Genomic DNA, 17,157 nt, shown 5'->3' on the forward strand with positions numbered 1-17,157 from the left:
GGAAAATAATTATCAGCAGTGATTCTAGTGGTAAGGTGTTCTAAATTTACATTAGGTCTCCGCCTATAATCCCTTCTAGGTACCAGTTTCCATCCCTCTCCATCCAAATCATGTCCTGGAAGAGGATAGAAAAAGGACAGGGGCAGTGTGTGGATGGATGACCCATGCGTATTTCTAGGCCAACTGCAGATGTACTTCACAGTGGCGGGGTCCCTAAAATTAATCACGGCGCAGTCACCCTGGATGCTCTTATTGGTGGTGCCCACCCAGGGGACTCTTCTCACCATGAGAACCTCACTGTGTGTTCCCTCAGGAAGGGGTCTATTTTTGGACAGCCAATGAATAATTTTGTTTTTTAATGCACCTACTGGCTCTCTATCAGCGGGGTTCAGTGGAGGAATGCCAGCTAGGATCACTACGTATGGATTAGCTTGTGGTGGAAGATTATACGTTGTGTCCTGTGGGGCCTTCAGATGTGTCTCAACATGAGGCGCAGTGAAAGCGTCTTGGGCATTCACGCTTGCATGTATTGGCTTACAGGTTAAAGGATACTCTGTTGGTAATGCAGGGGGATCACGAGTTAAAGTGGACTGAGGTGGTGTTGGAATTTTCCTGAGTGGGAGCAGGGATTTATCAGTGCTTTGCTCGCTAGCCTTGGTGGTTGGTGACTGTTTCCCCTCTGCCCTAAGAGAGAACCCCTTTCTAATTTCCAATAGTAGTGTTTCTATCTTGGAGATACGGTTCTCCAGGGGGCTTAGAATTTCCTTTAGGAGAATTCGGATATCCAAGAGAGTGAAGGGCTCAATTATAGATGAGGAATTTTGGTTGGAAGGTTGCTCGGGCATGTTGGAGGGAGGTGGTGGCCTGTTTTTTCCGGAGTGATTCAGTGACTTAGTTTTGGAAGTGTGAAGGTTGGGGTCACTTTTTAAGTTCCGGTTTGGGGCGGTCACCTTGCGGCCTCGAATGGGGCCAGCCTTCGTCTTTCTTTTGGGGAACGCTCCTTCCCTCAGCCTCCGTGCAGGCTCAGAGTTGGGAGTAGGTCTCTCGCCAGTTGCGTCATCGGTAGGCAAGATGGAAGTCAACGGTAAAGAAGGAGGCCTAGCAGAAGGGAGAGGCAATATGCTTAGGTCCGTGATGGCAGTCATATCGCTATCAGTGTTAGTTAAGACAGGGCTAGGTGAGTCAGCCAGGTCGGAAGTGCCAATTAGCCCCCCAGAGTTAGGTGCATCAGTGTGTTTAGGGGAGGTGGCAAGTGCGAGTGGACCTAGCGAAGATCGTCTGACCCAGTCAATCTCTTGAGATATTCGCCGTTCGAGGATAGATATTTCATCAATTATCAAAGAACCGGCTTTGGCAAAGTAAGTGTCTAGGGTACCTTTGGCCGGTCCTGCAGCACGCGTAGATCTGCTTCTTGTTTCAATGGCCGACATCCTCGAGTGCTACTTGAGCAGCTGTGCAATGTGAATGGCGTAAGTGCAAGGGCCTGGCTCTGGCTCGCCTGTCCTCGAACGGCCTCAAACGGCCCGCTCTTTGCCCGGTCTTCGTTCCGCGCGCGTTCCGCTGGCGCGATTACTAAGGCCAGTTAATATGTTTGCGGAGAGCGCGGGGGAGTGGCTGGGAAGAGGACCCAGCTGCGCCGATGGTGCTGCGGGCGCTTGGCAGGCTGGTCCTCGCAGTCCCGCCCTCCTCCGTGGACAATGGCTGAGTAGGCGTAGAGGCAGCGTAGAGGCAGCAAGCTGGCGTTCAGGGCACACACAGTCCTCGTGGAAAATGGAGCTTTTATCCCCGAGCGGCGCCCGCGAAGCGGGGGCCGCGAGTCGCTGAGATAACCAGGGGGAGTGGCTGGGAAGAGGACCCAGCTGCGCCGATGGTGCTGCGGGCGCTTGGCAGGCTGGTCCTCGCAGTCCCGCCCTCCTCCGTGGACAATGGCTGAGTAGGCGTAGAGGCAGCGTAGAGGCAGCAAGCTGGCGTTCAGGGCACACCTGTGTCAAGTATACTCTTTTGTGTATTCCAAGATGGACGCTAAATTCACTACGTAAAACCGGCACGAGTCGGCGGAACTGCTGAGACTAGTCCTGCTTTACTATCAACAGTGCTTAGACAATGGGTTATTGCTTAGACATTGGGTTAATGCCTAGACAATGGGTTAATGCTTAGACAATGGGGTATGCTTAGACATTGGGTTATGCTTAGACATTGGGTTATTGCTTAGACATTGGGTTATTGCTTAGACATTAGGTTATTGCTTAGGCATTGGGTTATTGCTTAGACATTGGGTTATTGCTTATACAATGGGTTATTGCTTAGACAGTGAGTTATGCTTAGACAGTTGGTTATGCTTAAGCAATGGGTTATTCTTAGACATCGGGTTATGCTTAGACAACGGGTTATGCTTAGATAACGGGTTATGCTTAGACAACAGGTTATGCTTAGACAGTTGGGTTATGCTTAGACAATGGGTTATGCTTAGACATTGGGTTATTGCTTAGACATTGGGTTATTGCTTAGACATTGGGTTATTGCTTAGACAATGGGTTAATGCTTAGACAATGGGTTAATGCTTAGACAATAGGTTATTGCTTAAACAATGGGTTAATGCTTAGACAATGGGTTCATGCTTAGATAATAGGTTATTGCTTAGACAGTGAGTTATGCTTAGAGAGTTGGTTATGCTTAATTAATGGGTTATGCTTAGAAAACGGGTTATGCTTAGACAGTTGGGTTATGCTTAGGCACTGGGCTATGTTTAGGCAATGGGTAATGCGCAACATGAGAACGTACTTCCTTTGCAAAGTTTTATTTCCACTTCTTATTAGTCAAGGGGTGCTATCTCCTTTCTTAATAGAACCCTAATCAAAGCGCTCCCGTACTCATGTTAGGCATGCGTGGACAGGTTGGACTAGGTGGTGGGGAGAAAGTGGAGAAGGACATGGTCAGTGTGACTGCTCTCCCCCCGCTCCACGCCACCACTGAGGGTTGCCCGCTAAACCCTGAGCTCACTCTTGCAGGGTGTTCGAGGCCCTCCTCCTTCCGCAGGCTCCTGCCTGCGCCTCATCCCTGGCGGTCCAGTGGGAGAGCACTCGGCTGTTCTGCTCCTCTTGCCTTTTTATCATCTTTTCATTTTAATCTTCCTTCTCTGTCTGTTTCCTCTTTTTTCCCTCTATTTCCTCTTTTCCGTGCCATTTTGTACCCCGATGCTGCTGCCCTGCGGCACCTCCCCTCTCCAATGTGTCCTTCCCGCCTCCCAGCTGACCCGCTCTCCCCCCGATCCCTACTTAATGGAGGCCGCTGTGTGGCCACGCCACTGGCATGCCAAAGGCAAGCCCGTCCGCGCACGTCCACAACCCGAGCACAACCAGCGCCAGGAACCCTGGTCCTCCGACCAACCTCCGCTACAACTCCAGCACCCTCCACGCTCGGATTCCCGGACGTAGAAACAACTGCCAGCTTTCGACACCGAGCAACACCCAAGGCCCGATCTCCTGTCTACACTGTTGCTGCACCTTCACACACCTCTGTACCCCTGCAGGTCCTCCACCACACATACAAGGCCCTCCACAACACCGGACCAACATACCTAAACAACCGCCTCTCGTTCCATGTACCCAAAAGACACCTCCAATCCGCTGACCTCTCTCTGGCCACCGTTCCAAGCACCTACAACACCAGAACGGGAGGAAAGTCCTTCTCCTACCTCGCAGCCAAGGCCTGGAATGACCTCCCACTGCACCTCCGGCGAGCTCCCACACTGCTCCAGTTCAGGAAGGATCTCCAGACCTGGCTCTTCAGATGATCTCAGCACTCAAGAGAGCCACCCCCTCTTTCCGCCAGCACCTTGAGACTCTTGTTGGTGAGTAGCTGCCTTTACCAACCCCTGATTGATCGATTGAAGGACCAATGGCTGAGAATGTGCCAGGACGTGGAGAGGAGATCTACTAGCAATGGCATCCATGACACCACCCTGGTTCCACAAAAGGCATCCTGCATGCTGCAGCATATCGGCCAAGACCCAAAGAAGTCCAACCATATCATGATGCAAACACTGAAGTGAAGAGGTACAATGTAGATTACACATAGCTTGCAATTCTCAAATAAATTGCGGCCACTTTTTAGATGTTTTATTCATTTTATTGATAGAGGTTACTTTATATACATGGGACAAGAGGCAAACTACGTACATTCTATTTGCCTTGAGAAAATACAGTGCAAGAGACATTGCATTTACCCTATTTTATAGAAAAGGTGACAAAAAATCTTAATTTACAGGAATGAGATTAGACCCGGTTTTCAGTCTGGGACAGGGGCGTAACACAGGCCCCCGCAGCCCTCACGGTGCGGGGGGCCCCCGAGCTGTAGGTGGCCCCCTCAGCACAGTGCTTAGGCCTAATATCTCCGGATTAAATTCAGAACGGGGGCCCCTCCATCTCCGTGGCAGAGGGGCCCTCTCAACTTTCGTTACGCCACTGGTCTGGGATTCCTAAACCGGACTAAGGTTTGGGGAATGGATTTACACCACATTAGTGGGGTGACTACAGAGCTGGAAGGCTAGGAGTAGGTTGAGCTCATACAAGAAAATACGTTGTTTGCCAGTGGAAAAGAAAGTCGTGTTTAAGGCAATGTGCCACTGCCACCTCATCCTATTAAAGAAAGACCCAAGATACCTCCAACCGTTAATTACCAAATACACCCCAGGGCGTAGTTGAAGATCATTGGAGAAGGCTCGGGTGACTGTACCGAGAATATTTAGAGCAAGAATGGGGGAACACTCATTCAGGTACCTTGCTGCAAAAATATTGGAACAACCTACCTATGGATCTAAGAATAGAGCCATGCGAAAGCTGATTTCGTAAGCAGCTAAAGACCTGACTGTTTGTGAAACCTGAACAAGGATAATTGTCGATTAAGGGCTGTACGAAGCATCAGGTCATGCAGCTGGCAGCCCCATCTTAGAGTTTTGTCTCAGTGCGGGGACACACCAATGGTGTAACCATGCGCTCTACAAATGAATAAATAAATAAATAAATTTAGTAGGTTTTAGCGAACCTCTCTATGTCAATGTAGGCCCTGGACCTAAATGAATTTAAAAAATCAGGTACCAGGGAAAAGGTTTAGAAGTTCACAACGAGGCTCTAAGATCTCATCTACACCGCCATCAAATGGCACCCCTCTGCCACTCTTTAGACAATACAACCCCATGCACCAAAAGGGTATTGAACCAAAGATTACACAAACCATTCAGCACTCCTAGCCATGCCCATTAATTGCAAGAAAGCAAGGGGGCAACAGGGCAACATCCACAAGGAAATGTTTCTGCCATCTCCCAAGTCATGCTTGAAGGTAACCTCCCCTCACCCAGTCGAAGATGTAATGGCGAGGCCAGCAAGATTTGAGTTCCATCACTTCCAGCGCTAATGGTCTATCACCACCACCCCTCAACAGTTGGTGAAACTCAAGTTGTCATCAACATTCGTATGCAGGAATCTTAATCCCACACTTCTATTCTTGCAATAGATACTGGAAGCCCTATTAATGCCTCCTTTCACTGTTTTTAGTATCTGAAACCTATTACCCAAGGACTCTAAAAACCCTTTCCCCGGCCCACAAATATATGTTCAATTTAACGATTGGCATAATCTTGCCCCCAAGAAGCCAAGATTTAGACGTACCTCTTCTGCTCCATTCACTTGTTGTCCCGAGCTTCAGCGGCACATCTTGCGTCAAGGCACCAGTGTAACCTCTGTTGATGAGGTGCCTCGGGCTGGATCGGAGCCAGACATAGGGGCGCCCATACTTGGCATAGGCGGCCACCAAGAACAAGGTGCAGTTTTCTTCCTGTTCAAGACAACATACCCAGTTACTGTCCAAACCCTTAAACCAAGCCCAAGGAAGTATTTTTGCACAATTTAAGAACTTAAGAGCTTTAGGTACTGCTCACATATGTAACATTGATTCTGGTAACTGCAGGAATGGGCATCACTTGGAAGTGGAAGGAAAGAACAAGCAACACAAAGACTGGATGGTGTGGAAGTGTGGACTATTCAAACGGCCACCTAGGACATCAAAATACCTTTCACTGGTCCAGAATATAAACACAACTAAAATCTCTATAATCTTGGAACCTGCGACTGAGATATTTGGAATGATATATGTCACGCCAACGGGGTGATTTACAGAGCTGGAGCTCACGGGGAGGGTTGAGCTCAAGTGGGGACAGCGGAAGGAAGTTATGAAAGTGGTCACACATGAACGACTCTACTGCGCTGTACAATGTCGCAATATGATCACTTTTTTATAGCCTTTTGTAGAGGGCTAGTAAATATCTGTATGGCCACCTGATCATGATAGATTATGACAAAGTCAAACGATCAGGATTAGAGCTTTGAGGGTCTTAAATGCTCTTGAAAACGAATGCAAATATTGATATTCGAAATCAACCTCTACCTGCGCCCAAGGAGATAGCAGGTAGTGCCCTAAAGTGCCAGTGACTGATGGTCTACACACTGTACAATGATCCATTGTGGCTCCTTAGCTATGGAAGTGATGGGCACAACAAGCGACTCTCGCGTGGGCATTACCAACCCTGCAATGGCCAAGCCCTCCTCCTGGTCTGATTGCACCAGAATCAGTTCAACTCACAGGGATCAAATAAGACAACATGACAATTATGACCCACTTTATAAAAAGGGGGCAGTGGGAGGCCCAGCAGTGTTACCTCCGCATGTGCAGTATAATATACACAGTTTGCTACAGTGGGAGTTCGCCTCACATGTACCCTTCAGAAAGCATGGCTTTGTTGCTTGTGCCTCCCTCCCATGGACCAACTCTTCCAAGCGGCATACTTACAGGAACAGCAACTTCCTTCTCACAGGGGGAAGCAGGTGGAATGATGTCTGCAGGTTCCTCTGGGGGCGACAACCTATAGAAACACACCGTTATTCGCTATCTATGGATGTAGGGCAGTCGGGGGCAGGAGATGACCCTATGCGTGGGGGCTGGGTTCCTCCATCTGAAACCTACTAGAGCATCCCGCTTCAAATGTACATCCTCGACTAACACTCCACTGCGGAAAAGACTCCCCCGCAAAACCCATGCATGCGTGTACCTCCTCGTTACGCAGGTAGTGCATTTAAACAAAATGTATGCTATCAATGAAACATCAGTGACATATCTTAGACAACAGCACTTGCATGAGCCCACTTTGCACAGTAGACCTGCCCAACTAGCTGGGTACAGATACACTCACATGGACAGGGTTGTGATTATGGATCCCCCCCTGGCTCATTACTGCCACCTCTGAGCTCTCCCTGGCGACCCTTGCGTCTGCCTGCTCGCCCCTCTCTCTGCCAGGCATGGAATGAGCCATTTCCTATGTGCATGACTAGCAGAAGCAGAGCTACAGGGTGTTTTGTGTGCCATGCCAATCTGGAATGGTTTCTAAAACCTTGTGACTTTGAGCCGATGTACCTGGCAAAGGTTGCTATAGGATGCATTGTTCAGGTCCGTTTATGTTTGAGTGGAAGTAATGCTGCTGCTTGCAAGCTCAGGGTGTCTTTGAATGTGTGCCATCGCCCACTAGCATCCCACACTTGGCAAACACGTGTCTGTAAATGGAAAACCAAGGCTCGATTTTGCAACTTTATCCAATGACCTTTCACACCGAGGACAAACTGAACAAATGTCCACCAGAAATCCTGGACAAGGCCCCCAAAAATGAGTTTACATTTTAAAACCAGGAGCCACTGCTAAGACGCTGAAGTAATTCAAACTTGACTCGGATCCAGCAATGGATTAGTGTGTGTCTGACAAAGAGCTGCTTCTGGGAAGTTGTATAAACTTGGAGGAAAAGAGAGGAAAGAAGGAGGGGTGTCCCCATCTTCAGGGACTAGGGCCCTCACACACCCGCTGGGTGTCATGCTTCATCATAGGGCATGCTCCAGTGGTGTGCCAACTCACATTTTAGCTGGGGAGAGTGGACTCACCGATTAAAATATATTTAAGTACCACTGAACCCTGTTTTAAATGTCTCTTCACATCTCTGACAAAGAGCCCCTCATAGGGTGCCCGTCAGGCACTGCAGCACCAGCCCGACGAGGAGCATGCCCTATGATGAAGCATGACACCCAGTCGGGTGTGTGAGGGCCCTAGTTCCTATTGGGAGACACCCCCTCCTTTTTTTTATAATTTATTGTACCGACCAGTCCTCTCTTTTCCTCCAAGGAACTGCATACCCTTGTTGGAATACATATATCCTTACGCACGTATGCTGGACCTATAAGCGCCCCAAGTCCCCCTTACTTGTGATATAAGGTGTATAAACTACCAAAGTGATCTCTATGTGCAACAACTGGTAAGATTTTGTGGACTTAAGTGGCAATTGCTAAAATTCAATATTGGACAGACAGAACCCCCATCCCGTGCCCAGCTGCTGGCATGGGTTGATATTTAGGAGAATTTAAATGTTAATTTGTTTTACATTAGTAGGATCTTAGAACAGAACCCGATTTTCTACTATATTTACCTGCCTTCTGGCTGGAGGAAGTTGCCCGCAATCCCCGTAAGGCTGCAAATTGAAGAAACACCGTTTTTCTTACCTGCTAGGGGTCTCCTGGAACAGCAGGGAAGAGTCTGGGCTCCCAAGTGTCTCCCCAACACTTGCACTGCTGGACAGACTCTCTGACAAGCTGACAGACTCCAAGCTCTGCAGAGAGCAGCATGCCTGCAAGAAGGTATGTAAAGCAGGGGTTGAGATCAGCCAGGAAACTCACAATGTGCAAACCAAAAGCTTTGGTCCTTGTATAAGGGACCCTTTGAAAACTTTCATCAGGGGCTCACTGGGGTCTCTGGAAAACCCAGAAAGTTGCTTTACTCTGGGGCCTTTACAACTCACATTTAAGAGTTACTTGCATAGCCTATGTGTGCCTCCTTCCCCTTGTTTCACACTTGGGCAGTGACAGTGGATATTATGCACAAAGAGAGGGCCTAATTATGTGGCAGGGTTGAGTAGATTATTTTTTTATTTTGAAGGTTTTATATAGCGTGGACAAGACCCTTGCGGGTATTAGACCCCTTTACAAGCAGATATAACAAATAAAACTCAAATTATAGACAGAAACAACAAATAGTTATGATACGAACACATCATACAAAGAATGGCAGCATGTAAACATAGTTCATGTGAACTTGGACAGGAGAATAGCTTTCACTTCTTTTTTGAAAGATAGAGTGGAGGAATTCCGTCTGGTTTCAGGGGGTAATGCATTCCAAATCCTAGGGGCAATTCCCGAGAAGGCCCGATTATATGTTTTCTTCTTAGAAAATCATTGTGGTTTTAGTAGAAAGTTATTAGCGCTTCTGGGGTATCTATTGCCACAAGATAGTACCAGTTTCTGTGCCAGGTAGCTCGAAGCATTGTGGCGAATAGCCTTGTGTGTCATGCATGCGATTTTCAGTTGAACTCTAGCTTCAAAAGGTAGCCAATTGAGGGCTCTTAAGTCTGGGGAGATATGGCAGTTTCTTTTGGAGCCAGTGATGAGTCTGGCAGCTGAGTTGATTGAGGCTCTTAGGGGGGCTGTCGTCAATCTGGGGAGCCGGCAAATGGTAGCACTCCCATATTCAATTCTGGGGAGTACTTGAGTTTGAACAGCAAGTTTGAGGTCATTTGCGAGAAGGAAGGGTTTGAGTTTTCTTAGGATATTCATTTGATAATTTGCTCATTTTGTTGCGCTGCTGATGTGTTTCTGCATGTTAAAGTTTTTGTCGAGGGTAACTCCCAATGATTTAGCGGAGTCGATGATAATAGGATGGCAATTGAGTGCTGTGAGGTGTTTCAGCCAGACACTGATGATGGTCGACTGATTGGGGGGAGCGATGAGGAGGAATTCTGTTTTGAGGGCGTTTAGTTTCAGATGGTTTTCAGCTAACCAGGTCTGGGTGTTTTTGAAGCGTTACGTTGAGCGATTTGATGTCTTCTGGCGAGTGGATTTTTAGGTAGATTTGTGTATCGTCCGTGTACATGCGATATTGAACATTAGAGGAGCGGAAGATGTCGGTGAGGGGTTCCATGAATACATTGAAGAGAGAAGGAGAGAGGGAAGATCCTTGTGGAACTCCTAATGTGACTAGGATGGAATTAGATAAGGATTGCTTAGTCTTGAATCTTTGTGATCTATTATGCAGGAATGAGGTGAACCATTTTAGGACTGACCCCGATAGCCCATTCTGTGCTTCAGGAGGTTTATTAGGTTGTTATGCTTGACGGTATCGAAAGCTGAGGATAGATCGAGCAAGATTAACAGACAGGCTTCATTTTGATCCAGAATTTTTAGAGCGTCATCAATTATGTGGGTCATGGCTGTTTCAGTGCTGTGTCCAGTTTGAAAGCCGGATTGGTATTGATCTAGCAGGTTGAAATGATCGATGTGTCTGCTGAGCTGTGTGTGAACACATTTTTCTAGTCGTTTGGCCAACGTGGGAATGTTCGATATTGGGTGATAGTTATTTAGGTCCGCCGGATCGGACGTTGGCTTTTTTAGGATGGGGGATACCTACCCAGATTTAAGGTTATCTGGGATGATTCCTTGCTGGAGAGAGGTGTTTATAATCTTAGTCCACATAGGCAGTAACAGAGGGATGACGTCTTTTAAATGGCTAGCGGGGAGGGGGTCAGTGAAATGGTCGGATGGGTTCAGAGAAGTGAGCATTTTCGCTATCGCATCTTCACTGTATGAGGTGAAGGAGGCCCAAGAAGCATTGTTTTTGACGTTAAACTTAGAGGCGCATATGAGTAGGGTCCCTTGGGGGGGGGGAGGGGTGTCCATGTGAATGCCAGAATGGGTTGTTAAGTTGTTGAGTAAGTTCGCTTTTATTTTTTCTGTCTTCAGCATGAAGAAGGAGGCAAATTCTTCGCAATTGGATAGGGAATTTAAGTTAGATTTAGGCTTGGTCCAGTTGATTATTGAAAAAGATTGCCTTTGATTGTCTAATCTTTCTGTAGTAGGAGTGGCAAGAAAAGGAAATGATGCGGCGTAATGAGGCACATTTTGAGATTGTCTTGCTTCAATATTTTGTCATTTTTAAACATGTTAACACTGCCTGGGCATTGGCTGCACCTCATTGGTAATATTTAAAGTCACAAATATAACAATAAGCAACTGAAAGGTGACCAGTCAGCCTTTGCAAAGGGCCTTCCTCTTTGTGTTGCTGCGCTTGAAGTAACCTTTGAACCTTTGAGCTAGAAACATATTTTTTCTGGTTAAAATCGGTAGATTATGCGGCTGATGATGGATTATGTGGCAAATGCGTCAAATCTATGAATATGCACCAATCGCAGATTCCAGTGACCCTGTGTATGGGATATGGTTATCACTTTAAAGAAAACACGGCTAATAAACTATCTTTAAAATGTCAAAATGTGGATGGCTATACATAACAAGCATTGGCATAGCCAATAGGTCTCGCTTTTGGGACCTTATAAGTATTTAGGTATGCAGCACAATATCCCTGGTGCAACAACATCAACTGTTGCATGGCTAAACACTGATAAGGTCCCAAAAGCGAGACCTATTGGCTATGCCAATGCTTGTTTTTTATAGTTGTATGAGGGAAATTTCAGCTTAGTGATCCATGAATGCTCAGCAATTCAATGGTGATAAAACTAAAATTTTGTGCAATCCTTGAGAGAGTTTCCTTCTGGTGTTTAGCCAATATTGGGAACTTTGGCTTTTGGGCGAATGAAGATCTGCCACTAATAAGTAAAGTAAATAAGGTGTCATCCTCTTGCTTCTCCATATTGATTGATACAAAAAATTCTACCACTTCTTCCGGCTCAGACGCGACCTCTGGTAGTACAGTTCACCATCTTAAGTAAGCTAGACTATTGTTTCGCACTTTTTTTAGGTTCTCCAGATTCTATTTTGAAGCAGCATTATAGAATTCAAACTGCTGCTGCCAGATTAGCATTACAATGTCCAAGTCATTCCTCTGCATCGGAGGCCTTAAGACACTGCATTGGTTGCCTCTTTCAACAAGCAGGAAGTGGGATAAGGGAGGGGGTGGCAAATGGTGTGCACTTTCGCGGCCGCTTTGATGTTCTCAGTGGCCGCGCGGCTCACTGAGAACATCAAAGCGGCCGTGAAATGATCACGCAGGCTGCCAAATGGTGCGCGCGCCCGGCGCACATGCACTGTAGTTGGCGGCCTGAAAGCACTAGTTTGCACTTTCAAATCCCCCGTTTACAAAACCTCTCGCGAGAGCAGCGCTAAAGCGCTGGCTCAGGCGAGACCTAAACAGGACAAACAAAAGCAACATTGTCATAGACAGATCATGCCATGCATTTCCACTCACCGCATCTTCATTTACCACAACTAGTAGGAGCTCCTCCCTTCCCCGCAAACGAGGCCGGAAATATCTGAAACCCTGGAAAACAGAAACCGGAAACCATGAAGGTGACTTCATGGAGATGACCAAAATGTGGCAGAACCTCCTGAAATGTGACACATGACTATAGGAGATGCATTTTACTGAGCCACCCAAGACATATTACGGAGCTACCCAAGACATGTTACGGAGCCACCCAGGATGTGACGGAGGATCCCAAGCTTCTTTGCAGATCCTCCCAAGGTGTATAACATAGCATCCCGAAATGTGCTGCAGAGCATCCTGGGATACATTATGAAACCTTCTGAGATGTGTTACAGGACCTCCAGAGGTGCATTACAGAGCCTTACCAAGATGTGTTATGACCCCTTCAGAGATGCATTACAGATCCTCCCAAGATGCATTACAGAGCATCTCGAAATGTACAGCAGAGTATCCAGTGATACATTATGAAACCTTCTGAGATGTGTTACATGACTTCCAGAGGTGCATTACAGAGCCTTACCAAGATGTATTATGACACCTCAAGAGGTGCATTACAGAGCCTCCCCAAGATGTATTATGACACCTCAAGAGGTGCATTACAGAGCCTCCCCAAGATGTGTTATGACACCTCCAGAGGTGCATTACAGAGCCTCCCCAAGATGTGTTATGACACCTTCAGAGATGATTACAGATCCTCCCAAGATGCATTACAGAGCATCCCAAATGTGCTGCAGAGCATCCGGTGATACATTATGAAACCTTCTGAGATGTGTTACAGGACCTCCAGAGGTGCATTACAGAGCCTCCCCAAGATGTGTTATGACACCTTAAGAGGTGCATTACAGAGCCTCCCCAAGATGTGTTATGACACCTTCAGAGATGCATTACAGAGCCTCCCCAAGATGTATTATGACACCTCCAGAGGTGCATTACAGAGCCTCCCCAAGATGTGTTATGACACCTTCAGAGATGCATTACAGAGCCTCCCAAAGATGTGTTATGACACCTTCAGAGGATGCATTACAGAGCCTCCCCAAGATGTGTTATGAAACATTCAGAGATGATTACAGATACTCCCAGATGTGTTATGAAACCTGCAGAGATGCATTACAAAGACTCCCAGATGAGTTACGAAACCTGCAGAGATGCATTACAGAGACTCTCAAGATGTGGTATGGCACCTTTACAGATGCATTATAACGACTCCCAGATGTGTTAAGAAACCTGCAGGGATGCATTACAGAGACTCCCAAGATGTATTATGGCACTTTTACATATGCATTACAGAGACTCCCAGATGTGTTATGAAAGCTTCAGAGATGCATTACAAAACTCCCAGATGTGATTTGAAACCTGTAACGATGCATTACAGAGTCTCCAAGATGTGTTATGAAACTTTCAGAGATGCATTACAGAGCTTCCCAAGATGTGAAAGGAAACCACTAGATATGAATTACAACGCCTTTAAGGAGATGTAATGAAACTTCCAGGAATGCATTACAGAGCCTTTCCAGAGGTGTTATAAAACCACCAGAGGTGGTTACAGAACCTCCCAAGAAGTTTAATGATATCTTTTGAGATGGTTACGGAGTCTCACAAGGTGTGTAACGGAGCCTCCCGAGATAGGTTATGGAATATTATAATGCATGTTACAGGACTTGCTGGTGTTAGTAAGTTTTGTAATAAATCGCAGGGAAGTCCCAAACATTTTCTGTCACATTTGTTCTAAAAAAGAAATTACAAAATTACATTTGAATTGTTAATATTTCATTAGTATTAGACTTTAGGGGGGAAATGTGTAGAAACTCTAAACATCTGTTTATAATGCAAAGCTTGCTTAAACCAACAGAAGAGAGTTTATGCTGGCGGCCATACGTTTATAAATAATGTTTCTAGAAAGCAGACTACTTCTATTAAAATACTTTGGAGACGAACAAAGATTCATTCAATTTCTTCGAACGTCATGGAAAATACTTTAAAAAAAATCTTTTAAAATCAATTACTTTTCCCCTTTGGATGTCTTGCTCCGAAACGTGTTATTTTGAAACCTTTCTCCTACGAATCTTGCATTTTCCAACAGAAACATTTTCGGTTCTTTGCATGAACATTGCATTTATGACTTGGGTGTTCTTGGGATGAGATTTTTGTAACAAGGAGCCCCCTTTCCCCTCACGCAGTGCATACTGGGGACTTTTCAGAGACGTTGAAGAAAGGTCAAGGGAATGTTTTTTTCAATATATCATTGATCTCCCCCCCCCCCCCCACCCCCATCTTCCCCTACAGCTTACTGCAATTCTCAGACTAGCCTAAAACCTTTGGCTATTAGGACAATACCATTCCCTTAGTATATAGTCTTTTATAATGTCCAGGTGAATAAAAGCAGATTTAAAAAAGTCCTACCGGTCGAGTACAAATCAGGTGAGGAGGTTTGGGGGCAAAGAAAAGTACCCTTCCCTTGGAAGATTCTGCATGCATCGGCACTCCAGAACCCTTGTTTATAGATGATGGTCCATATATAGAGTTTGGTGGTTGGAGTCTTCTGTCACAAATTTAGCCGATGTCTTGTACAAGTGCATAGGGCGTTCGTAGTACGGCAGAAAGTATATCCACCACGTTTTGAAGGAGTATCCTGTTCGCCAAATTCTAAAAATGGCCCTATATATTTTTCTGTGTGCCGAGAGCCGGGCATTGGGGTAGACCAGCCCTTCCATTTGCATGTGTGGATGAATTGAAGAGAAAGCACCGTGATAAGACTTGGGAACCATGCAAGCTTTTACCGGACCATAAATAAGAGTACTTTGACTCTTGGCATCCGTACTAAGGAATGATTATGTTTGAAATCACCTGGAGAGCGATGGTCTATACAGTGGCATAGCTACCCTATGGCTACCCGTGGCGGTCCCTGCACTTGCCGCCCCACTGCGGTCACATTGAAGAGCGGGGAGTGGGGGGGGGGGGTTGCTGGTGACATTCGCGCCGATTGCCGCCCAGCGACGGTCGCAATTTAAAGCAGGGGGGGCGTTGCTGCCAACGTGATGGCAGGTAAGAGCGGGAGGAGGCTGCCGCTCCGAAAACTCTTGGCACCCAGGGCAGACCCGCCCCCGTCCCCCTTGCTACGCCACTGGGTCTATATTGGAAGGTTATGCATAAAAGCCTGCATAGGGGCTGAAGGACACCATGGATACCTCAATATGCACGGACGTTGTCCCGAAACTTAAGACCAAAGGGCCTGCCGGTGCTCTCGAGGAGTCAGAGGTGCACCACGAAAGCAGAGTATGTGCACTGGACGTGGGACTCTTACCTGGAGAGAGCCAAGCAGGGCCAGGTCCGACAGGAACTGACGCAGCTTTCGACCGTCATCTTCTTCCTGTAGGGTGAAGCGTTGGAAAGAAGTTTCAAAAGATGAGTCTCACTACGACAGCGCCCAAGAGCATTCTATCACCAGGTCAATATACAACAAGAACTCTGTGCCATTAAACACAAGACTGCAATATATTCCACCAAATCGCCAACAGAAGCTGGAGCCTTAACAGTTTGGTCAAAGGTTTTTGGGTCGGAGAGCGACCCTCGCCGTACCCAGGATTAAATCTACTTCCCCTTGGGGTTATTGGGCTCTTCATCATGGGATGAGCAACCCTGTACTCAGAGGAATAGGATCACTTTTTCTTACCTGTGCAATAAAGCGCAACACCCTACATTGATTGCCCATCCAATCACACCTTCCCGTCATGAGGATACAGGTAATCTCACACAACGTTAACACGCAAAAACCAAAGATTCATGCACCATTGTCAACGGACCAGCAGAGACCTCCTCTATTAAAACAACAGTAGTGGCTTCCACCATCCAATGGCCACCTCATCTACTGCTCAATGGACCGTGCCTCCTAGGTCTACTGTCTAATGACCACGAAAACCCGGCACCCACTGAAGGGATTCTAGAGCCATCCTTGACCGTTGCATGAGATCAAGGACCGCGGTCACCCCTTCGGTGGTCTGACCCTTCACACAATCGTGACATTGCACAACAGACCTTTGGGACTCTACTCTTCCATTGGCACCAAACAGACCAAAAGTCCCTGATGTCTCTCTGGTTCGAACTCACAACCAACCATAGAGTAAGTGATCAGCATATCCCCAGAGTAGCCATCAGTGTCACCCCAAGAGTAGTGGTCAGTAGATATGGTCCAGTTGTCTAGTTTTTGATTAGAGAACAAAGAAACCTGGGTTTATGTCCCGGCTCTCCTACCTGCTTTCATTGTGCGATCCTCGGCACGTCTCTCGCGAGACCTCCGTTTCCGTGACTAGATAAAATCAGACGTTCTTCAGAGGCTGGACTCCACGGAGGCCAAAATACCAGGTAAAATGAATGTGATATTTTACGCACTATCAAGGACTTACCCCACACACATTCATCCCGTCAAGGCCGACAGAAACCCGGACACCGGAACCACAATGCAGGCAAGAGGAATGTCGGGCAAAGCTGTCACAGCCATCCCCGCTGACCATAGACCCTAAATCACCGAGGGATCCTGCCCAGAACCATGATTGGGCCACCGGCACCGCGTCCGGCCAATCCCCGCCTCCTACACGGCCTGAAGAGAGAACACAGTGCAGCAGCGGGCATCACTTCTCACGGGTACCAGCCATTGCCATGGCAACAGATGAAGCAGCATCTCATGCGGAAGGCCGTGGACGCTACACGACACTGGCCAATCAGAGCAACGCAGTGACTTCGCCTTGGTGCAATCATCTTCCTAGTGCCTCGACGTTTACACAGTAGAAAGAAACGAGTTCG

At 47.0% G+C, this 17,157-nt stretch overlaps 1 protein-coding gene across 1 annotated transcript in view; it reads right to left on the reverse strand.

Annotated features, from left to right (window-relative positions):
- Window positions 1–17,001, reverse strand: part of LOC146782811 (uncharacterized) — a 52,809-nt gene extending 35,808 nt beyond the window's left edge. Inside the window, exons 1-6 of the mRNA XM_085637344.1 lie at window positions 16,761–17,001; window positions 15,662–15,727; window positions 12,343–12,414; window positions 8,592–8,716; window positions 6,844–6,916; window positions 5,667–5,832 (exon numbers count right to left, since the gene is read on the reverse strand). Of these exons, the coding sequence (XP_085493470.1) occupies window positions 5,667–5,832; window positions 6,844–6,916; window positions 8,592–8,716; window positions 12,343–12,414; window positions 15,662–15,727; window positions 16,761–16,868 (610 nt within the window). The 5' untranslated portion in view covers window positions 16,869–17,001. The remainder of the gene's footprint in view (window positions 1–5,666; window positions 5,833–6,843; window positions 6,917–8,591; window positions 8,717–12,342; window positions 12,415–15,661; window positions 15,728–16,760) is intronic.
- Window positions 17,002–17,157: the final 156 nt, after the last annotated feature.

The sequence above is a fragment of the Triturus cristatus genome, chromosome 12 (genome assembly GCF_964204655.1).
Source record: "Triturus cristatus chromosome 12, aTriCri1.1, whole genome shotgun sequence".
Classification (NCBI taxonomy): Eukaryota; Metazoa; Chordata; class Amphibia; order Caudata; family Salamandridae; genus Triturus; species Triturus cristatus.